Source organism: Cetorhinus maximus, chromosome 25 (genome assembly GCF_964194155.1).
Source record: "Cetorhinus maximus chromosome 25, sCetMax3.hap1.1, whole genome shotgun sequence".
NCBI classification, from domain to species: Eukaryota; Metazoa; Chordata; class Chondrichthyes; order Lamniformes; family Cetorhinidae; genus Cetorhinus; species Cetorhinus maximus.
Genome location: NC_135903.1, coordinates 28,425,062 through 28,449,362, shown reverse-complemented (window position 1 = coordinate 28,449,362; position 24,301 = coordinate 28,425,062). Strand labels below are relative to the sequence as shown.

General features: G+C 43.0%; 1 protein-coding gene across 3 annotated transcripts in view; it reads right to left on the bottom strand.

Annotated features, from left to right (window-relative positions):
- Window positions 1-751: 751 nt before the first annotated feature.
- Window positions 752-24,301, bottom strand: part of LOC144667990 (acyl-CoA-binding domain-containing protein 5-like) — a 133,811-nt gene continuing 110,261 nt past the window's right edge. For 2 of the 3 annotated variants that reach the window (XM_078529680.1, XM_078529682.1), the window contains one exon: window positions 8,318-8,856. Coding sequence is in view for 1 of the 3 variants with exons in the window: in XM_078529682.1 (XP_078385808.1) it covers window positions 8,800-8,856 (57 nt within the window). In the remaining 2 variants the exon portion in view is untranslated. Of the gene's footprint in view, window positions 1,427-8,317; window positions 8,857-24,301 lie in introns of those variants that run through there. The other variant, XM_078529681.1, reaches the window with a different exon arrangement.

Sequence of the window (24,301 nt, the reverse complement as noted above, 5' to 3'; positions counted from 1 at the left end):
ACTAAATTGCTTCACAGGGTGGGTGTTTGGGCTTTTTCACGCCCATTATCCACAGGATTTACATAAACCTGGAGGTTTTGACAAGGGTGGCTACTTACGATCCAACGAGCTGCATTGCATTCCAGTACAAGTTAACGTCCAAATTTTAACGTTTAACGTCCAAATCTCTCACATTCCGCCTGCCACAACTTTAAAATATCCTTTCCACAAATGTATTTTGCAGTGTTTAAACACTGATTCTTATATGGGCATTTGAAAGAGTGTTGTGATGAATGGAATCGGTGCTACTTCTTGAACTCAAGAGGTTAAGAGGGGATTACAATCTCTTGTCATTTTGAGTTGCTGTCTCTTTTTTAAACAAATTTATATTTATAATGGGGATGGCGACCTTTTTGCGTTCAAACCAGACTGTGAGGAGTCAAACTAACATGAATGTTGAAGCATAGCTTAAATTATCTATTGACCTTACTGCAGCTAATGACATTGTCAATAATACCTTGCATTTATACAGAGTTGTTAATGTAAAGAACCTCCCAAGGCATTTCAAAGATAAATTTAAGAAAATCTGATGCCAAGTCAGGAAGTAAGATTAGGAGAAACAAAGGAATGACTTGCATTTATATAGCCCTTTTCACAATTACCGTTTGAAGTGTGGTCACTGTTGTAACGTAGAAAATATTGTTTTGTTGTGTGGCTGGGTCTAGATGGGAGTTTTGGGCATTTTCCCAAAGTATGCTACTTGAGTCTGTAGTTTCTCAAAACCATTACTCTTTATTTACATCACGCATTTACAAATTTGGACCTCTACAGGAGGTTGGAGCTTCTCTTCCAGATCTCGCTAACTTCTCAGTCATGTGATCTGACATCATTGTTACATCAGCATCACGTACGCTTCTGATGTTAACTCTTTACATTTCCCCAAAGTCTTTATCCCCACCATAGTTACATCCTCCTACATCTCCCCCAAAGCCTCAGACTTCACAGGGTTAGTCTCTGAGGTTCGTTGGCCAATCTCCTTGATGTCGAGGACATCCAGTACTCTCCCTTCTGTCAGTGTGAGTGATCTTCTCCTGGGTGGCTGTAGAGTTTGTAGTAGGTCTTTATTTTTCAAGATTTGAATAGTAAGCCCAAAGTTCTATTGGCTTTCTCTCCAGGGATATCAAGGGCTTCGGTTTCTTCTTATGATACTCAATTCTGACTCAATTCTGTATGATCTTGACTGTGGAGTTGTTTCAATGATTGTGCCTTCCTTCTGTTGGTCTTGAACCCATATTCTCTCCCTGGACTGGCTTCAGGACTGGTAATTCACATGTTCTATGTCTGTAATGCAAGTTCAAAGCCTGGTTGCGCCTCTGTTCTTTCCTCATACTATTTTATCCTCTCATGGTCGTTTGTGGTGATATTGGGTTTGAGTTTTTGTGTTTGGCTGCTTATGGTACAAGTGAGACAATTAGAAATCATTTCTCCTATAGAGTAAGTAATGTCTGGCCACCAGACTGATTACTGTGTTCTTCCATAACATTTTGCTATTCTGTTATGACGTGGCAGCTGATGTGTGCCAAGCAGATCAAATCTACAAAGGAAACTTGGTCACACTATCACAACGGTTTTGCAATTTGTATAGATTATGAGAAGATTTGGGCACTGAATTCAGAAGTAATGCGTCCACTAACATCATTAAGAGATTTTAAAAACTAAATTAACACATTTATTAACAAACGATAAGATTCCAAGCACGTACCTAAGATTACAGTTACTTAATACTATAACAGATCCCAAAATTCCTAATTAACCTGACTCCCAATGACACACCTCCTTTAAGGCTATAGTCCAAAATAGATTTTTAATTTAAATAGCAAGCCAGCAAATTTACAACGGCACCCACTTGACAGTGAATTCCAAAGGCTTTTCTCCAACTTTAGTTACTGGACACAGCAGACGTTTGCAAAAATGGCTGGAGGTTCCCCCAAGGCTGATTTACACACTCCTTTTAGTTCTTATACAGCCCCACAACATCACCTTCCTTCCTTCTTTATATATGTTTCTCTTTCTTTAATCTGTAAATTCCATTGTTCCATCTGTCTTTGGAAATGTACTTTTCCCATAATATAAAAATCTCTCTTGTTGTAAATGTGGTCAGTACTTTTTGGGAAAAATAAACATAATAACCTTGCCCTATTTATCTTGTTAGTTGTAAACATCCTATCATCCCTTTGAAACCCAAACAACTCCATCACTTATCTAAAAATGCAAATTTCCTTCACATCCTACATGCTAAGCCCTCATCCATGTTTACTTATTAGCATTTCAAATGCCTTTTACCCCTAACCTCTTTTGATAATTTCAAGCTTGCAGCCTATCAGACTCTAATTTAATTAAATCTCACAGACATCTACACCCAAAGTACTCACACCCATAAACCTACTTTACAATAAACCACAATAATATTATGAAAATTATTATAGTTTTGTGACAATTCCTAGATGTTGGTGAAGTCTTTAAAGCGCATCAAGCTGAAGTGCTCTCAGAATGACTGTTCTCTCATTGAAGACTAGGAAGTCATCAATGACAGTGAGGTGCTTGCACTGTTCAAAGTACTGCTATAGTATCGGATTAGTGGGGATTTAGTCTGACTATCCTTCCAGACAACATTTTCAGACTTGGAAACATTCTTCATCTCGTTGTTGACCTTGTTTTATTTCCTGCAACATTCTTGCAGTAGCTGGTAAAAGCTGAGCAATTAAGGATCTATACACTTCAACCTCCTTGGTGAAGTATGAATCCTCTTGTTTGGTTCCTTCTGTTGGTATTCGGGACAGTGTGTCTACCATTGTTTGATACTTCCCTTGCACATACTCTGTGGTGGAGTCATATCTCATCAATCTTAGTCTGAACCGCTGGATTCTGGGCAGCATCTTCTTAATTTCTTTCATGTTCAGAAGGAAGACTAATGGCTTATGGTCTGTTTCGATTTTGAAATGTAATCCCATAACATAGTCAGAAAATGTTTTGCATGCCCACGTTGCTGACAATGCTTCTTTTCTATCGTGGTGTATCGTTGTTCTGTTCCTGTCAGTGACTGAGAGGCATAGCAGACTGGCCTGCACTTGCCATCTCTCCGCACTTGAAATAAAACTGCCCCCAGAGCTGCAAACGATGCATCTGTTGCTACTATTGTCGATAATCCTGGGTTATAATGTGCCAAGATTTAAGAAATTAAAAGTTGTTTCAGCCTTTTGAAAGCATTTTGCTGGTCTACATTCCAGCACCACTATCTCAACAGCTGTCGCAAGGTCTCGTTGACCTCTGCTAAATTTGGTGGGAACTTGCCTACTTGGTTGACCATCCCAAGGAATCTCTGAAGCTCAGTTATGTTCCTGGATTGTGGACACTCTCTGATTACTTTCAATTTTTGTAGATCAACTGTGATCCAGTAGCTTGTACTAGGTCACCTAGAAATTTGATCAGAGGTTTGGCAAACTCACATTTTTCATTCAATATTAAGCCTGCATCCTGTAAGATTCTCAGGGATGCTCTGACTCTCATCATGCTCTTCTCCCGTAGAACCATATATAAGTATGTCGTCCATATGGCATATTACTCCTTCCATGCCTTCTAGAGCGTGAAACATTGTTCTTTGGAAAATTTCTGGAGTGGACACTATTCCAAAGGGTGGTCTATTGAAACAATAACAACTGAATGGTGTTATAGTTGTGATCAGCAATCTGGATTATTCGTCTAGAAACAAATGTCAAAATCCACCGCTTACATCCAATTTGGTAAATAAAGTCCTCTTGGTTAGTTTGGCAAGGTTGTCATCCACTGAGGTCATTGGGTAGATCTCATGTTCTACTGATCTGTTTAGTTGGGTTAAATCCACGTAGATTCTTACAGAGCCATTTGGCTTTGAGACCATAACGATTCCTGAGCACCATTTTGTTGGCATGGTGACTGGTGAGATAACCCCTTGCTGCTGCATCTTTTCAATTTCACCCTTGGCTTTATCCAATAGTGGGTGAGGGACTTTCCTCAGTGTAAAGAGGCAAATTGGTTTACCATCAGCTCGTAGGGTGATATGGTACTCGATCTTTAACTTCCCTAGGCTTGTAATCAATTTTTCATTTTGAAATGTTCTGCTGTAGTTCTCATCAGCAACTTCATCTACTTTATAGGTTAATTTCAGTTTTAGGCATGGCTTTCTGCTTAGTAGAGTGCACTCTTGATTTTGAATGACAGAGGCATTCAAGGCTTTCTCGGTCTTTATTTTCAGCTTTGCCATGAGTTGGCCTTTCATTTTTAAAGTTGTCCCACCAGGACCTTGTAACTTAGTAGATGAGGGTTGCAATGTAATCGATTTGAGCCATTTGACTTCATCTGATAATACAGAAACCCCTGCTCCTGTGTCTAGTTTTAAACTCTGTGGTGTGTCCATCCACTTCGAAGTTAACACTCCAATACTTGTTTTCAGTATCATTTACCTCCCCGGGAAGATTAGATCCTTTGCTTGTGGTTCTTCCACTTTTTGCCTGTGGCTCTGTTTTGAAATTTTATGCCTCTTTTTACAGGTTGTCAGCGTTTTCAAGTGACAAACAGTTTTGAAGAGGTCTATTTTCCCACAGTGGCATTCTACCACCTCCCCACCTTCCGCTCTCCCCCTCTTGCTGGACATTCTTCTCACTTGCGCAGTTTGTTCCCGCCCCACCAAAGATATTTCAGAAAGGCAGTTGGCATGCTTTTCCCCATTTTGGTGGGCTTCGGCGTGCTATTATGGCCTGCAAACTGAATGTTCTCACTCGATTTTCTCCGTGGAACCTCTCTTTCACTACGAAAAAATGCCTGATTCTGTTTGCTGAGTTCCATTTACCTCAAATCTGCATTGCTTTCACTCGTGTTAATCTGCTCTTGTCTGCAAGAGACCTGATAATGCTTCGTCTAAGACCCTGACTACGATTCTGTTGCAAATCACTTCATCCTTTAAGATTCCATAGTCACAGTTCCCTGCCAGCCTATAAAGATCACTGATGAACGAATCCATGATTTCACCTGGTCTTCACTTTCTTTTATTAAATTTATCCCTCTCTATTATTAAATTCTGACGGACGCTCAAATAAGAGTCAAAAGCTTTCAGGACTTCTTTATAAGAAGTTGAAGTCTCATCAACCCCCTGCCTTGCTATTACATCATCAGCAATGGATCCTACTGCATAAAGTAATGAACTGACCCAGTCATTTTGACCTTTGAGTAATCCTGAAGCTGTTCTGTACCTTGTGAACTTTTTTCTCCAGTTGTCCTAGTTCTGGGCCTGTTGTGAGCCTTCTGCACTCTGAAATGATTCCGGAAGTGGTAGTGTGGATTCTATGCTTCTGCTGAGATCTGGAATTGTTCCTGCTCCTGTGCTGCTTCGGACCTGTGTTCACTGCTGTCCCGTCTCTGGGTCTGTGTCTTAGATTGTATCTGCTGCTCCTGTGATGTTCTGACGTCTTGGTGAGTCTTAATTTTTTTTCTTTTGTCCTTCCTTCGTGAATCTCTTCTTGCAAGCCCTGTATCTTCTTTTTAAAGTTCACTGGGTCTTTTACTCACTGTCACCATGTTTCGTTGTGTAGCTGAGGTTCTGATGGGGGTTTTGGGGATTGTCTATTCTCCCTAAGTATGCTGCTTGAGTCTGTAGTTTCTCAAAACCATTACTCTTTATTTACAAAAAGTATTTACACGTTTGAACATCTACACGAGGTTGGAGCTTCTCCTTCCAGATCTCTTTTACTTTTCAGTCATGTCATCTGACATCATTATTACATAAGCATCATGTATGCTTCTGATGTTAACCCTTTACTCTACAAACATGGCAGCCAATAGGCACGCAGCAAACATCCAATAAACAGCAATGTGATAATGACTGGATGATGTTTTTGTGATGTTGAATGAGGGGTAAATATTGGCCAGGACACTGGGGATAACTTCCCTGCACTTCTTCAAAATAGTGCCATGGAATCTTTTGCATCCACCCAAGCAGGAAGATGGAGCCTTGCTTTCCCACCTCATCTGAAAGACAGTGTCGTGCTCCCACAGTACTGCACTGGAGTGTCAACCTTGATTTTTGTGCTCAAGCCCTGGAGTAGAACTTGGACCTGGAACCTTGTGACTTAGAGGTGAGGGTGTTACCAACTGAGCCCCAGCTGACAATTAAGAAAGGTAGTTGAAGGCTTGAAAGAGATGGGGGTAAACTTTGAGGCTACTTGTCAGAAACATGGCAGGAAATGAGTTACAACTCCAGGAACATGCTAGAGCAATGAGAAAATTGGCTGAGGGAGGAACATTGACCAGGACACCAGGAGAAACTCTCCACTATTTGATAGTCCCCGCTGAATCTTTAGCACCTGTTCAAATCATTACAAACAGGCAGAGAAAGAATGACACTATCTTGTTACTGCGTTGGAGCATTAATTTAGATTGAAGTTAAACCCTGACATAGGAATTGAACCCACAATATTCTGACTCAGAGGCAACTGCCTAAATGTATACCTAATATTACCTCCAAGAAAGATTGTTAATTGTGCAGAGGATTTATCTCGGCTGAATGGTGCATGCTAACATCACCCACTTTAATATAGCTTTATGTCAATGTCCCACTTCTTTCCTTTTTATATATGGCATCTGTAAGCATACTGTGTCATTATGACTTTAAGTATCAAAACATATGCTATATGCATATGAGCTAATTCTCACATATATAGAATAATTGAAGGTCAAGCCAAAGAACAGATTCATTTGTACCAAAGTGGGAGCAAATTATTACCTGGATTAAGAAAAAAGAATGGGCAGCCTTTATTAACATCCTATCACCTTTCCTAAGCATAGAGTCATAGGGCGTAATCTTCCGCCGACGGGTGAAATGACGCAGGGTGATGTCGGGCGTGCGTCCTGACGTCACCCCGTGTCCTTTAAATCTTCAGTTCGGTGGGCATGCAGCCGAAGCAGCTGCGCACCCGTCAAACTGTCAAAGGCTTATTAAGGCCATTAAAAAAGTAATTAACATGATTAATGGACCTGCCTGTCCAACCTTAGGGTTGGCGGGCAGGCCGGGAGCCCAGGCAGGCTTCAGAAAGAACATGAAACCTCATCCACGGGTGGGATGAGGTTTCATGAGGGTATTAAAATTTTTATAAAATGTTTAAATAAAATAAATTGACATGTCCCAGCTCATGTGACAGTGGCACATGAGTGCACAGGTCACTAATTTCTTTCCCCTTCTTTACTGAAACTTTCAAACCTGAACCGATCTCCGAGGCAGCACTTTGCCTCACGGAGATCTGCGCGTGTACGAAAGAGCGCACTCCCGGCTCAGGGAATTACCCCCCCCACCTGCACCTGGCGGACGTCATGCTGGGCAGGCCAATTAAAATGGCAGCATGGCCCCCGACTGGGGGGGGGCCAATCGGGAACCCACCCGCCTGCGCCCGGGCCTGCTCCCACACAACTCCCCCCCGACAGGGTGTAGGGGGAAGATCCTGCCCATTGAGTTTTACAGCACCGAAAAAGGCCCCTCAGCCCATCGTGTCCCTGCAGCCTTGTATGCTATGGCGTTTCAAGTGTTCATCTAAATACTTCTTAAATGCTGTGAAGGTTCCCGCTTCTACCACCCTTTCAGGCAGTGAGTTCCAGATAACCCCCTACCCTCTGGCTGAAAATTTTTTTCCTCAAATTCCCCCATAGCTTCTTGCCCCTTACCTTAAATCTATGCCCCCTGGTTATTGACCCCTCCACTAAGGGGGAAAGTTTCTTCCCATCTACCCTATCAATGCCCTTCATAATTTTGTACACCTCAGTCTGGTACCCCCTCAGCCTCCTGTGCTCTAAGGAAAACAACCCCAGCCTATCTAGTCTCTCTTCATAGCTGAAACGCTCCAGCCCAGGCAACATCCTGATGAATGTCCTCTGCACCCTCTCCAGCACAATCACATCCATAGCCAGATGCAAAGTGCAAGAAACCCACCTCTGCCGCATCAAGGAGCCAACATTCTGGCCTCTCTTAAGATGGTCAATTTGGTGCCAAATTATGTGCTGTGGCCCTATTCTTCTTACCAAGATGTCTAAGACTTCCTAAACTCATTTCACACAGTAACCCTTACAACTAGCAGATTGGGGCTAGTTTGATCCCATCAACTGGACTAGATTCAAACTCAATGATGAGGGCTGAAAGATCAGTGAATTCACCCACTAGGCCATTCAATAGTGAGCTCTATATTTCCTCAACACGTGTCAAATATAGCTCTTCCTCTCCAAATAAGAACCAAGAAATCAATCACTTGTAAGAAAAATGTAACCAATTAAATGTTTAATAGGACTACTTTTTAAAATTCTATTTTATTATTTACACATTTTAAAATATGAAATTAATTTATTTTAAAACAACTTATTTTGCAAGTGCTATGTTACTTCTGGAATAACAGAAGATATACACTTTCAGATCATTTATCTGAAACAATGTACTTTCGTTCATAGTATTGAAAATTTCATCTTTATATTAGAATTTTGTAAATGCTATGAAACAGCCATTACTCATACACAGTTTAGTATCTATGTTATTGCAATCGATACAAGCACAGAATTTCTAATGTTTTATATCTGCATAGATTTGCTTCCTAATGTATTAATGTATTTGGTTTCATTGCCGTAAAGCATTAACTTCAACGCGGATTTTTGAGTAGATTTTGTTCATCTTGAATCTTTCCATTATTGTTCTTCTGTGGCACAACAGCTATTTGAGTAGTGTGTGTTGATTGTATTCACTCAGGGATAATATTATATACAAATTGTGGCAATGATGTCACTCCGTGGCAGAAACATATCAATTAAATTCTGAAAAAAAAACAAAGATTAATCCTTAGCATTGTAATATTTAAAGACAGACCTGCATATATATAGCGCTTTTCTCCACCACTGCCATCCCAAAGCACTTTAGAGCCAATAAGATAGTTTTTGAAGTTTAGGCATAATGTAGGAAACACAGTAGCCAATTTGCACACAGCAAGCTCCCACAAACAGCAATGTGACAATGACTAGACAATCTGTCCTTTGAGGGATAAATATTGGCCAGCAAGCCTGGGACACTATTCTTCAAGTAGTGCCATGGGTTATTTTATATCGTATTTTACATCCAGCTGAGGGGCAGACAGGCCCTTGGTTTAACATCTCGTCTGAAAGATGGCACCTCTGCACAGTTATGAAGTGGGCCCTGCTGGTATTGGTTGATGAAACTTCGGGAGGATGAAATTTCCTGAGTCCACCTCCAGTGCTGGAAGTACAGTGGGGTGGGACTTCCATTTGTCAAAACAGTCATATCCTTACGACAGAACCATTATCACAAAAGGTTTGCATCAAGTAACGCTTCTCGGTGTTCACTCCACAAGGAGAAGGATCAGGGAATTCAGAGTGGCACCAAAATATTCCAAGTGGCTGTCAGTTTTAAACTTACTGCTTTCCAGAGGAATTTTAAAAAAAGACACTGAGCTCCATGCAAGTAGTTTTCAGTCATATGCAAGTGTCTCCTTAAGATGTACTTTCCACGGAGCAGATCTAGTGAGATTTCTGGTGCCATTCTCACCTTATACAATGATGGCAATGCCAGGGAAGGAGGGGTCAGCAACAAAAACGTCCACTCATCATCTATCTTCCATTTGGAATTTTTGCAGTGGAGAACGAGTTGGACATCTGGCAGAACTGGGTCCTGAGCTGAACCCAAATTACCGTCCACCCTATCTGGAGGATGCCACCATCCTCCCCTCACAGGCCCAGGAATTTATGGGCCTGACTGTTATCACAATGGTAAGGCCAATTGAAAATATGAGTTTATATAAGTAGATTCATCAATTTTAAATCCAGGTAGGGGGGGGGGTTCAAAGGATTTTTAATCATCAAACCATCCAGAGAGATTAAACAATCAATGTAGAAAACCTTTGTGGGAGGGAAAATGTCAGGGTGGTAAAATGAGCAGCTACGACACAGCCAGCCAGCAGACAAGGCATAGGCGGGTTTGGGGCTGGGGGAGGGGGAAGAGTGTGGTAGGGAAGTGATCATAGAAAGGTGGGGGGGTGGGGAACATGCTATGAACAATTCAGAGATTTTGTGGGGGCGTTCAGGGGCTCACTCTGGGCTCAAAGTAAAAAAAAAACTGAAAGCTTCCTATATTGTTTCAGTGGCCTGCAATGGTTTTTTTTAAAGAACCGCTGGCTCGCCCACTCAATGGGTGGAACTGTCCCAGATTTGCACTAAGTGCGGTAACGGATGGGGAAAATGACGCTTTACCCGCTGGCCGCAATGGCGGCTTCTCAAGTCATGACGCCACAAACCAGCTGCATTAATTATGCATTCCCGGGAAACATACCATTTCGATGGTGGGCAGGCTTTCATTTGCCCGTCACACCATCACCTGACCACTTCATCATGCCAGATGCCATATTTAAAAGTGCAGCTACATTGCACACCTCTCAGTGCTCCCAGTCCAGGACTGCTGCACAGAAGACAGGATGGCCCCAAAGGGCAAAAAGACTGCAGCTCCCCGGTTTACTGACATGTCCTTTGAGCATCTTTTGGATACAACGGAGGCCCGCCGTGATGTCCTCTACCCCGGTTCTGGCCGCAGGAACCCCACACCACCCCCCCAAGAAACCTTTGCTCCCCCTTCCAACCTCAGCCTTCCCCAACCCTCCCGACACCTTTTCCTCTCCCAGTCGATCCTCGATCTTCCTGTCCCAAACTGTCAGGAAGATATAATAATTTTCATAATGTTATTGGAATTTATTGTAGAGTAATAGTGGGGCCTGTGTGTGCGTGTGTGTGTGGTGGGGGGACTTAATTGAATTAAAGGCAGCTGGTCTGAAGACTTTGATGTATCAGAAGATAAGTTAAGTTTGAAATGCTAAGCAGGTAAACATGGGGGAAGTTTTAGAATTGAAGGTGTAAAGGGAACATTTGCATTTTTAAATAAATCAGACTAGCTTGAATTAAAAAAGGGAGTGAAATGTTTCACATAGCCAGGAGAAGTTAAGAAATGGTGTGCTTATTCTTCCCAAAGATTACTAGTAAAATTGGTACTTTGATAGATTTTTATTATTAGAGAGGGAAAAGTCCAGTGACATAGTGAAACAATGGGAATTTGCATTCAAAGGGGTAAATATGTATAAAGAGAGAAAGCTGTGTGTAAGGTCAGGCACTCTAAGATCTAACAAATGTGAAAAGCCTCCAGCATCTAAGCCTTAAGCTGTTGTCTACAAAGAACTGAAGTTAAGAAAACTCACTTTGAATTCGACTATTCAGGGTGTTGTGTATTACTTTACCTGGGTCTTTTAAAATTGATGTGTCTCACTGTTGCCTTATCAGAGGAGTAACTGGAGTTTAGATGTTATAGTAGTAATTTGTAGATCTAGGTATGTGCTTAAAATAATTTCTTCTATTAATAAAGGTTTAATTCAGTTTTACAAGAAACCTATAAGACTCAGTGGTCTTATTACTACTGAATTCAAGGCACGCATCTCGAAATAAATACAAATTGCAAAACAGTTGTTTCAGGTTTCCCTATGGGATTTGAGCAGTTTGGCATTTACTTTCCGCCTGCCATAACACAAACACAGCTGGACCTTCCTATCCACCTCCTCAAGCAGACCCGCAATGCTGACTTTTGAATGAGCTGCTTTGCAGCAGAACCATGTCCATGAGAATCCATTCAGCATGCCATGGACCTTCCTCCAGTGTGCCGTTGCTGTCGGGCTCCAGCATCTTCTGCTCCTCAGATGTCTGCGATGTGAGCAAGACCCTGGTGGTAAGTCCCGACTTCTGCACGTTACACTTGTCAAGACATGTTCTATACCAGCGTGCAATCACGCCGAACTGACGATTCAGTGGATGGGAGGGGGGGGTGGGGGGGGGTGTGTGTGTGTGTGTGTGTGTGTGTGTGCGAGGGATGATTCCAGCAGGCTGGCCTTATAATGATATGCAGATATATGACAATGAAGTTCCTGGCGTTCGATGGCAAAAAATGTGGCCCACCATCGATGGGCCGAGCAAATGATCGCAAAATGGTTTCGCAACGTTGTGAAACTGATTTCCGGCCTTCTTGCCATATTGTCTACTCGCCCCACCAAACACCCCAATGCCAGCGGGCACGGAAAGTTCTGCCCATTACTTAGTACAGTTGACTGAAGCGTTTCAACTGGGGACCCTGAATTGCATATATGTGCAGAATAAGATTGTTTTAGGCAGGCTACTCGCTTATTTCCTAGTGAAAATTGGAGAATTGCATCAGGCCAGCATTGGGCACTAATTGGGTGGCAGTGAGTCTCTAATTGGGGAGGCCAGTGAGTCTCACGTCAGTGGTAGGGAAACTATTGGAGAGAATTCTGAAGGAGAGAATCTATCTCCACTTGGAGAGGTAAGGTTTGATCAGGGATAGTCAGCATGGCTTTGTCAGAGGGAGGTCATGCCTAACAAATCTGATTGAATTTTTTGAGGAGGTGATCAGGTGTGTAGATGAGGGTAGTGCAGTTGATGTAGTGTATATGGATTTCAGCAAAGCCTTTGACAATGTCCCACATGGAAGAAGTATAAAGAAGGCAAATACACATGGGATACAGGGTAATTTGATAAGGTGGATTCAAAATTGGCTTAGTTGTAGGAGACAGAGGGTGATGACAAAAGGATGCTTTAGTGACTGGAAGCCAGTGTCCAGTGGCGTACCACAGGGATCTGTGCTCGATCCCCTATTATCTGTCATTTATATAAACGACATAGATGACTATGTGGGGGGTAGGATTAGTAAGTTTGCGGATGACACAAAGATTGGCCGGGTGGTTAACAGTGAGGTTGAGTGTCTTGGGCTACAGGAAGATATAGACAGGATGGTCAAATGGGCAGATAAGTGGCAGATGGAATTTAACCCTGAAAAGTGAGAGGTGATACACTTTGGAAGGAGTAATTTGACGAGGAAGTATTCAATGAATGGCATGATACTAGGAAGTTCTGAGGAACAAAGGGACCTTGGCGTGTGTGTCCATAGATCTCTGAAGGCAGAGGGGCATGTTAGTGGGGTGGTGAAAAAGGCATATGGGACACTTGCCTTTATCAATCGAGGCATAGATTACAAAAGTAGGGAGGTCATGTTGGAGTTGTATAGAACCTTGGTGAGGCCACAGCAGGAGTACTGTGTGCAGTTCTGGTCGCCACATTATAGGAAGGATGTGATTGCACTGGAGCGAGTGCAGAGGAGATTCACCAGGATGTTGCCTGGGATGAAACATTTAAGTTATGAAGAGAGGTTGGATATACTTGGGTTGTTTTCGTTGGAGCAGAGAAGACTGAGGGGCGACCTGATCGAGGTGTACAAGATTATGAGGGGCATGGACAGGTTGAATAGGGAGCAGCTGTTCCCCTTAGTTGAAGGGTCAGTCACAAGGGGACATAAGGTCAAGGTGAGGGGCAGGAGGTTTAGGGGGGATGTGACGAAAAACATTTTTACCCAGAGGGTGGTGACGGTCTGGAATACACTGCCTGGGAGGGTGGTGGAGGCGGGTTGCCTCACATCCTTTAAAAAGCACCTGGATGAGCACTAGGCACGTCATAACATTCAAGGCTATGGGCCAAGTGCTGGTAAATGGGATTAGGTAGGTAGGTCAGGTATTTCTCATGTGTTGGTGCAGACTCGATGGGCCGAAGGGCCTCTTTCTGCACAGTGAGATTCTGTGAAAAGTGCTTCCTCATTTTTCAATTGCTGGCCACCCATTTTCAGGTGAGGAAGAGACAGCTGAAAATCACCCCTTTTTCTCCCACCAAAGCTGACTCTCCAGTGCAGCATTGAGGGAGTGCTGCACTGTCGGAGGCACTGCCTTTTGGACAAGTCTTTGAACTGAAGCCCCATCTGCCTGCTCGGGTGGATGTAAAAACTCCCATGGCGCTATCTCAAAGAAGAGCAGGAGAGTTATCCCTGGTGTCCTGACCAATATTCACCCATCAATCAACAACACTAAAAATAGATTATTTAGTCATTATCAAATTGCTGCTTGTGGGAGCTTGCTGTACGCAAATTGTCTGCCACATTTCCCACATTACAACAGTGACTACACTTCAAAAGTGCTTCATTGGCTGTAAAGTGCTGTGATTGGTGATCATGAAAAGCACTACCTAAATCCAAGTGTCTTTGTTTACACCTTCTCCCACTAAACTGTTTCCTTCTACAATCCCTGCAACAATGGATCTGCTCTGTAGCCTTGTCCATGTCCCTCTCCACTCAACATAATCTCTCTCTCTCTCTCTGTCATGGCCTGATCTAAAAGGATGTCTCTCTCCCTCTGATCCACCTTCCATATTCTTACTTTTAAAATCTCATTTACTTCATAAAAACAAAGGGCAATAAAAGGCCATTTACCTCATTGAATCTAGTCCTTCAGTGCAGCTTGCCCCCTGGTCTGCCAACTCACTCAGTCTAGTTGCTAGGGGGTGGGTGTTCTTTTAAGTTTATGTTACTCCGAAAAATAATGGGGCTCAAAAGCATTTATAATTGACATTCACAGAGCACTAAGAATACAGCAAAAACTATTCTTGACAATAATTACACATTAAGAGTATACTTACTGCAATACTTTGCAAATTCACTGGAGAATTTGCACATGACTGTTCTTGAGTTTGAGGAGTTCATGTCTGATCAAACTTCACTGAACTCTGAGACAACTCTCTCCTTTTATTTATTTTACTAATTATATGTCCTTTGGCGATATTAGTCTGTAATATGCATGTGCATCTTGAAGCCACCACTGGGAGGTGTCAGCTGTGGCTCAGTTCATAGCACCCTCGCCTTTGAATCAGAGGGTTGTGGGTTCATGTCCCACTCCCGGAAACCAAGAACTGTGATTGTACTCGAAAAGAGTTGCAATCTGTGACTGTTGATAACTCGAAAGAGTTTTGAAGCCACCACTGGTTATAGCTGTTGCTTATTTTTTTGAAGCTATTACATTGAACCTCCAAAGTGGGGAGTCAGCTGGTTGGATGGGAGATCATGAAGTATGGGGAGATAGGTGGAGGTAATTGTGCTGATAATGTGTGATTATCAATGATACTTATCACTGTGTTCTTAATGCTCTGTGACTGTCAATGATAAATGCTTTAAGCCTAATTATTTTGAGTAGTAACAAACCTATAAGTAGGAACACCCATCCCTTGGCAATTAGATGGAGTAAGTTGAACAGTCAGAGGACAAGCTTCACTGAAGTACTAGATTTAATGTAGCCAGAGTCAAGGATGTTCAAAGGCTAAGAGGAGCATTAGGATTTTTGCTGAAGAAAAATTGTTGGACCCTATTTTTGGGACTTTATCTGTTCCATGTGATGTTCAGTGCTGTATAATAGGTGGGCTATATCACATCCCAGGTGCATCCAGGAGCTATTTGTGAACTTGTGTTTTTGCTAGAATAGATTTGGAGGGAAATTACTGAAATTGGATCAAACCTTTTTGCCCAATGGGACTGGCAAATGAGAAAAAAAGAGAACTCACTTAACCAATTAGAAAAGGAACATTAACAGACATACGAATGATGACAATCAACAGATACAACAAATCTTAAGGTTTTAGAGGAAAGTTGGGATTAGAACGTTAGGATGGCCATGGCTAACAAAATGGTAGGGCAGCCTCTTTTATCTATTTTTGTTCCTGTGCATGTTGACACCCTAATGATGAAATCGCTGTATAAACTTCATACCATAGTCTTGCATTTTTGGGTGTCAATCTCCTCAATTTCTCACACTTGCTAACATTGATAAGAAGATATCCGTTAGTAATATTTTAACCAACATGAAATAGCTGTTCTTGAAGTCCATACTCAAGATGTCAGAATGTACAGTATTCTTTGTGCACATTTTATTCTGTGCAACTAAACATAAAATATCTGAAAGCTGCAAAACATGTATCATTAGGAATTAATGTTATCATCCACATAATATTCCAAAAGCACTTTAACTAGCCTGTTTGACATAGGTCTTATGTAAACAGACACTGGACTACTAAACATGGGTTAACTTTTCTGAGTTGTAAAGTGTTCAAATGCTTCCTTTCCACCCTTTCCGCTCCCACCCCCCACCCACCCCATACAAGCAAACCTGTGTTATTAGAAGTGAACACATTAATGGCATACATCACAATTCTAAAAAAAAAATCTTTAATTCGCTAGTATAAATGATCATTCTAATCTTTAGAAGCTGCAGATTTTAGTAGAGCAAGAATTCATAGGTGTGGGTTATGTTCTTTTCCATTCTGTATGTCTCTCCACCAATGTGTTCAAACACCCTAAATCCAGTCAGATCAAGAAAAGTCGACATGCAACAAAACAGCACAGCTGGGACACAGAGGCTATATTTTCAAAGCAACAACTTTTCACATCTTTTTACATTAACTATTATTGAATGTTGTCCCATTTCCTGTGCTACATTCCTCCACTGCCCCACAATGATTTTTTTTTAAAAAACTCCACAAATGCAATCAACCTTAATTTATACATTTTAATACAATTCTGGATCGCTGAATCCAAATGCCTCAGGCTGCTGATGCAAGACACTTCAAAGAGTAGCACTCCCTTCCACTCTCTCTCTAGCCAAAGTCATGAAATTGCAATTTCTGAAAATTCAATATTGGCATCTCTGCTGAGCTGCTGGTAATGAAGCAGTCGCTGAAATGCAGTCAGCGTTTCCATATTAGTTGCAAGTCCACTACTTTTGAACAAGCTGGAGTGGAATTGTTTCTACGGCAGAGGCTTGAGAGGAAAGGATACCTGATGTAAAACCATTTCAGATTTATAGGTAGCAGTCCAGCATTCTGAACCACTTCCCATTCACTATTACACAAAATTCTTGATCTGAGCCTAGCATAAAACTACAAGTAGAATGTCACACAATTTTACTCCGTTTCAGCACAGTAACTACATCCAAGTTTCACCTGGAGACAGCCACCCATTGCTGAAGTTTAATCATATCTGCCTATAATACGTGTTTATTCAAAATGTTTTGTTGCCATGGTAAAGTGCCATGTTTATCATGATTATACTCTAAAGTAGACAATGATGTAATGATATGATCATGCTATTCATAGTGTCTGGAACTACAATTTTAATCATACTTTTAATAAAAAACTAAAGTTCAAAGAAAACATTTAGAATGTTTGCACCATAGCCAATACTTCTGCAATGTGGCCCAACATAATTCTAGAAACTTTGATCTTTCTATATGCCCGATTCTAGTAAACATTTATCAAATGAAATACATATTCATTTACATTAAATAACATTTTGACATTTTAAACCAACAAATCCAGACATGAAACTGAGTAAGGCCTCCAAGGATTTGCTAGTTACCAATTTAATTTTACTGGTTTATAAAATACAGTTGCCACGAACATAAAAATAGACAAACATTTCCAGCTTGTTCCCTTTGTTGAAAAATCAGGTGAAGTGTCGACATTGAGACCGGGATGATTGTGACTTTACTTCCTAAAAAGGTTAGTTACTGTTCCAGTGCTCGCAGGTTTATCCATTGAACTTTTCAGCTATAAACATGCCCTAAGTAATTTCTTTGGACTCCTGGTCTGAATTTCGTTTAAATCACCAATCCATTAAAAACATATTTTCCCTGAAATTCCATCCTCACTGTCTCTCCCTGCCCACACCATGACATTACTTTTACTGGGATTCTGTTCCATGGGTATCACCAGCCTTATGGAATCAACCCCCCCCCCATTCTCCAGGTTTCAGTGTAGATATCAGGATTCAGCAGACCACTTGATTGCGGAGTTCATCACACCCAAGCCCAATTGTATCCACTCTCGTCAACTACACAAATAAATATTCCAGCTGTTGCCGCACTGGAAATATTTCGATATTCCTAGATTGGGACTGGGAATTTCCCATCTATGATCCTGCACAGGTGGACAACTAGAATTTCAGGAGCTGCATGGCGCTCTTCTATAGCTGAAGTGTAGCTCTTTGAAGGTCGTTACATAAAATAAAGATATCAAAACAATAATGGCCAAGGATTGAGTTTTTAAAAAATAATCTTTCATGGCTTGTGAGCATCTCTGGCAAGGCCAGCATTTGTTGCTCATCCCTAATTGCCCTTGAAAAGACAGTGGTAAGCCACCTTCTTGAACTGCAGCTCATCTGGTGTAGGTACACTCACAGTGCTGTTAGGAAGACAGTTTCAGGTTTTTGACCCAGCGACAGTGAAGGAACAAAGTCAGAAACTTGCAAGTGGTGGTGTTCCCATGCATTTGCTGCCCTTGTTCTTTTAGGTGGTAGAGTTCGTGGGTTTTGGAGGTGCTGTTGAAGGAGCCTTGGTGAGTTGCTGCAGTGCATCTTGTACGTGGTACATACTGCTGCCACTGTGCATCGGTGATAAAGTGAGTGATTGTTTAAGGTGGTGGATGTAGTACTGATCAAGCAGCCTGCTCTGATCTGGATGGTGTCAAGCTTCTTGAGTATTGTTGGAGCTGCACTCATCCAGGCAAGTGAGGGGTATTCCTTCACATTCCTGACTTGTGACTTGTAGATGGTGGACTGGTTTTGGAGAGTTGGGAATTGAGTTACTTGCTGCAGAACTCCCAGCTTCTGACCTGCCCTATAGTCTCAGTATTTGTATAGATATTACTGGATGCTGTTTATTTACTGGTTAGTTGTATATAGTTTTTATTGCATTTAAATTATATCATTTTTCTGAGGTGCAAATGTGACGAGGCAGTAGACCCTCGTATTGCCCTCGTCAGGCAGGCTCGGCGGGGGCGGACAGGAGCAGTTGGGAAGCCGACCTCCGCCTGCGAATGGAGCCTGTCCGTGATTTCATGCTGGCAGTCCAGTTAAGGCCCGCCCAGCGTGAAATGCATGCTGCAGCGCTCAGCGCTGCCTGTGTGGGGGGAGGGGGGGAGGGGAGGGGGGGGAGGGAGAGGAGGGCGAGCAGTGAACTTTGCGCGGGTGTGCGCAGGAAAAGCTCCCTGAGGCACAGAGCTGCCTCAGGGAGATTGGAGATTTTTTAAGAATTAAAAATAAAGAGTTTTAAATTGTTAGAAAAAACGTCCCCTCATGCAACTCTGTCACATGAGCGGGGACATGTTATTAATGAAATGTTTAAGTTTTGATTACATTTTTATTTGCTGTTGGAAACCTCACCCCGCCCGTGGATGAGGTTTCCTAAAAAATCCAAAGGCCGCTTGGCCTTTTCTCCTGCCCACCAGGTTGGACGGGCAGTGAAAAATTGAATTCAATTGGGACTTTAATGGCCATAATATTCCTGTGAATTGTTGGCTGGTGTGCTGCTGACTCCTGCGCCTGCCCGCCGACAAAAATATCGCATGTCATTTTACGCACGTTCGGGTCGGTCGGGTGCCCACCCAACAAGCTAAAATTTCTGGCCCGAGCGTGTCAGCGTCGTATGGAATGCCAGCGCACTCTGGTCGTCTGGCTCATTTGCTTACTTGCTGAGACTTGTTCCAACCTCCCTTTTTCAAAGTCCATCTTGGGCCTTGCTGCAGCACATGCTGCGGTGGGAAATCACTTGTTTTCACCCTTCAAAGCGCCTACGCACAAGTCAGCACTCTATGTGCTATATGTATAGTGGCCGGAATTATCCGGCCTCTTCTCCCAGTGGGATCTTCCAGTCCTGCCGAAGTCGATGGACATTTGAATGGCTTGCCACATCCGCCACTGAGGAACCCACTATGGCAGGGCTGGAAATCCTGGCCAGTGAGTTTAACTCAGCTTTTGCATTAGCATCAGAGGTTTCCAACCAATCAGTGCAGGCGAGCATGATCACGACTCACACCTGACTGTGCGAGCCTCACGGCTTAAAGGGACCCCCACAGGGTCAGACTGGATCCCAATCTGTAATTGTCAGTACAGAGAGCAGTGGCAAATGGAGTTTAACCTGAGAAGTGTGAGGTGATGCATTTTGGGAGGACTAACACGGCAAGGGAATACACAATTAATGGTAGGACCGTAGGAAGTACAGGGGATCAGAGGGACCTTGGTGTACATGTCCACAGATCTCTGACGGCAGCAGCACAGGTAGATAAGGTGGTTAAGAAGGCATGTAGGATACTTGCCTTCATTAGCCGAGGCACAAAATATAAGAGCAGGGAGGTTATGCTGGAGCTGTATAAAACGCTAGTTAGGCCGCAGCTGGATTACTGTGTGCAGTTCTGGTCGCCATACTATAGGAAGGATGTGATTGCACTAGAGAGGATGCAGAGGAGGTTCACCAGGATGTTGCCTGGGCTGGAGAGTTTCAGCTATGAGGAGAGACTTAATAGGCTAGGGTTGTTTTCCTTAGAGCAGAGAAGGCTGAAGGGGGACCTGATAGAGGTATACAAAATTATGAGGGGCATAGATAGGGTAGATAGGAAGAAACATTTCCCCTTAGCGGGGATCACTAACCAGGGGATATAGATTTAAGGTAAAGGGCAGGAGGTTTAGAGGGGATTTGAGGAAACATTTTTCACCCAGAGAGTGGTTGGAATCTGGAACACACTGCCTGAGGGGGTGGTAGAGGTAGGAACCCTCACAACATTTAAGAAGTATTTAGATGAGCACTTGAAACGCCATAACATACAGGGCTACAGGCCAAGTGCTGGAAAATGGGATTAGAATAGATAGGTGCTTGATGGCCCGCACAGACATGATGGGCTTAAGGGCCTGTTTCTGTGCTGTATAACTATGACTCTATGATTCATGCACACCATCCACCAGCTCAGATACACACACCTTGGCGAGGTCTCACAGCAGGTTGCCACAGGATGAGCCACACATCACAAATAAGCAGTTGTTGGAGAGGGGAAAGCAGTGGAGAGCCATTAAACTCTACTCAGCGGGATGCAGGTGCTGTGCCTCAGGAGGTCACCCTCAGTCTTCTTGTGCAGCAGCAGTAAATGTGTGATGTTCTGTAAGCATTTCCAGAGGCACTGCACAACACTGGGAAGAAATTGGAGGAGTTTTTCCCCGTCTGAGTGCCATGTCATGTCAGGCCTTCGCACAAACCTCCACCTGCAAGGAACATTAGATCCACCATGCAAAAGTGTGAATGCTTGCCCCTCACCAATGACCTGTACACAGTCTGCCAGTTTACATAGGATGGAGGAAAGCCTCGCCTTGGCCATTAGCACCTCGCTAAAGTGCAGCAAAGTGCTAGCCAGCCCTCAGCTAGCAGGAACGTACGGGTGAGCTACGAGAGGGAAGCTAGAGAAAGGGCATGTGGAAGTGGGAACTCTGCTCAAGGGCACTTCCACTCCTCCCCCCTCGTCAGTTACCCTCAGTCAGAGGTCGCATGCAGCCTCGTGTCCTGACGGCTGAGTCTGCCCCTACACCTGCAAGTGGGCAGTCCTTGGGAAATGAGCAGTCTACCTCTAGCTCTGCTGAAGCCACAGAGGTTGCAGCACCATGTAGGAGTAATATTAAAAGTAAAACAAAGACTTTGTGGTTTCACAAGGGAAATCACTAAGGCATTTAACATCTGTTAAATGTATAAAATTTATTGTCAATGTTAATGCACCATAAAGTCTCCATTGACTTGTCATCTCCATTATTGACTCTCGCCTGCCCAGTGACCACAAACCTTGAGAAAAATGATATGATGAAAGTAGAAGACTCCCAGTGGGTGTCAGTTAGATAAATTATTGACTGCAGGAATGCCTTTTGTTTAGTTGGCTGGGACAGGAGGGTGGGGTGGTTTGTGGGGCAGTGAGTTCAGCATTGGTGTGCCGTATGACTTCACTTCGGGTTAGCTGAAACATGTCTGTTGTGGTTTCCTGCAGACTTAGGAGCCTGTGTCTGTCCAGGAGGCTTTGCTACTGATGAGGCCATTCTAAATGTGAAGGAACTTGGAACTGCTGGATTCCCGCATGTGCAGGGAGTCATGAACAGCACATATGGCAATCAAGACACCTTCAGATTAACCAGCAGTATTTGTCAATGTAAATGGATTCCACTCCATCGATGCTCAGCTGGTATGTAACCTCCCACAGATCATCATGCACGTCTCTGCAAGATATTCAGAAAGCAGCCATGCTGCCTTCACTCTGCGCCACATCTCCCACAGATATTTGCACCTCCAAGCAAGGTCAGTGGATAGCTCCATGGAGACAAGGGGTACCCTCTCAGTACATGGCTGCTGACACCTATGAGGATTCCTACAACTGATGCACAGGAAAGATATAAGGGAAGCTGCAGTGCTGAGAAAGCCACTGTGATGCCAAAGATGTGATTCAGGTGCCTGGGCAGATTTGGTGTGTACCAACAAGGGTGACCAGAATGGTAGTGGTCTGCTGTGCCTTGCACAACATTGCTCTGTAGGGAGGAGGAAGGTGAAGACTGCTCTGCATCTTCAGAGGAGGAGCAGGAGCCTGATGTCGTATGCAGAAAGCTAATCCTCTGTTGATATTCCCTGGTGTTGAAGATATCATCGCCTGAGGGTTGGAACTTTGGAATGGCAAGTGGCCCAGGAGAAGGCTGCTGCTGATTTTGCTGTTGATGGTGTTTCTGGTACTGCCCCTCTTATTCTTCACCAGAAATCCAAGGTAGAGCTGCAAAAGCTGCTACCATGACGCTGTGAAGGCTGGCAGTTGAGAAGTGCAGATCGAAGCCAAAGAATTCCAAAGACCTCCAAAGTCTTGGAAATCACCTCCAAAGCAGTAAATGCACACTCCCAGACAAATCCTTTGAGCAATAGTTTTTCATTTAGGTGAAGAGGCAACTGTCAAAGTTCAGCATTTAAAAGCTTTCCAACCTGTCAATTTTAGAACCCTGTCGATTCCCGCTTTACTCTCACTTTGTTGATCCCGGAGAGTTTTAGGCAGCTTGTGTGCTCGTAGTTAAAGTCAGAATCCATGGTTGATTCACAGTCAATTGGCTTTTTTGATATTTAAATTGCTGGGCGACCTGTCCCATGGGGGCTTCCTGTGTGCTTAGAGTGATGCCCCAGTTAAACATGGAAGTCAGCAGTTTCCTGTCGCCTTCTAGACACACTAGCATTTTTTGATCTTTTAACCTTCGCAAGCACTGACAGCTGCTCCACCTGCCCCTTTGCAGGTTAAAATGCACTCCACTCGTATCCAATGTTTGCTGTAAGCTGTGTGAGTACATAGTCATGCAGCATTCCAGTGGACAAACAGGCTGCACACAAGAAGAGACCCCTTTAAGATGTGTACATGTGTGGCCTCTTAAAGGGATCATACAGTGCATCAAACTGACCGTGCACAGTAATGGAAAATTAGAGAAAACATTGCTCACACCCATAAATTTTAATTATTACTAAAATTGGTAATAATTTAATTTTGACACTATTACAAATCTTAAACTATTGTTGAATGGCTATTCAATGGCAGCCTTCATTAGAATGCTATGCAGTCAAGGCAGCTTGTCAGGAAAAAAGTGCTAATTGACTTTCATGTTAAATGGACATATATAAATAGTATTTGCATTTATACAGTGCTTTATCACATCAAAATGTGTCAAGGTCTGCTTTGATGTCTGGTACTCATGTTACCCAATGATTCAAAAGCTGTAGCTAGCAGATTAATCATATAACACAACAATGGTTTAGGTTGGTAATAAATTGTTATAGATTTTCAGACATACAGATGCAACACATTACAATGACAGTAAGAACAATTCTTGGTGATTTTATAAATCTCAAAATATAATAAAAATATTACTAAAAAATTTGTGCTTTGAGGACTTTATCAAGCTTGTAAAATAAACGTAGTGTACCATTGATAATTCAGTCGTTTTTACGCTAAAAAGATTGAAGTATCTAATCATTTGCGTTAAGCAATGTGGGAATTCAGTGCTAAATTAAACTTAGATAAATATGGCTGAAGATTTTCCCCTCGTCGGGTGGGTGCAGTGGGCAGGCCTGGGAGCAGCCGCGAAATGGTCTGCCTGCAATCGGGCCTGGACGCAATTTCATGCTGGCTGGCCAATTAACAGCCGGCCAGCGTGAAACACATGCTGAGAGCCTCAGCGCTGCCAGGGTGGGAGCGGGAGGAGCACGTGCACTAATGTTTGCGCATGCACGGGGGCGCGCTCACTGAAAGCTCCCTGAAGGCACAGAGGCTCCCTGCCTCTCGGAGCTAAAGGATTTAAAAATGAAAAATAAAGGTTCTAAAAATAAGGGAAATGTCCCCACATGTGACTCTGCCACACAAGCAGGGACATGTTAAAAATGAGTTTAAAAATTTTTTCTTGGTTTTTTTATTTGCTGTTGGAAACCTCATCCCGCCCGTGGATGAGGTT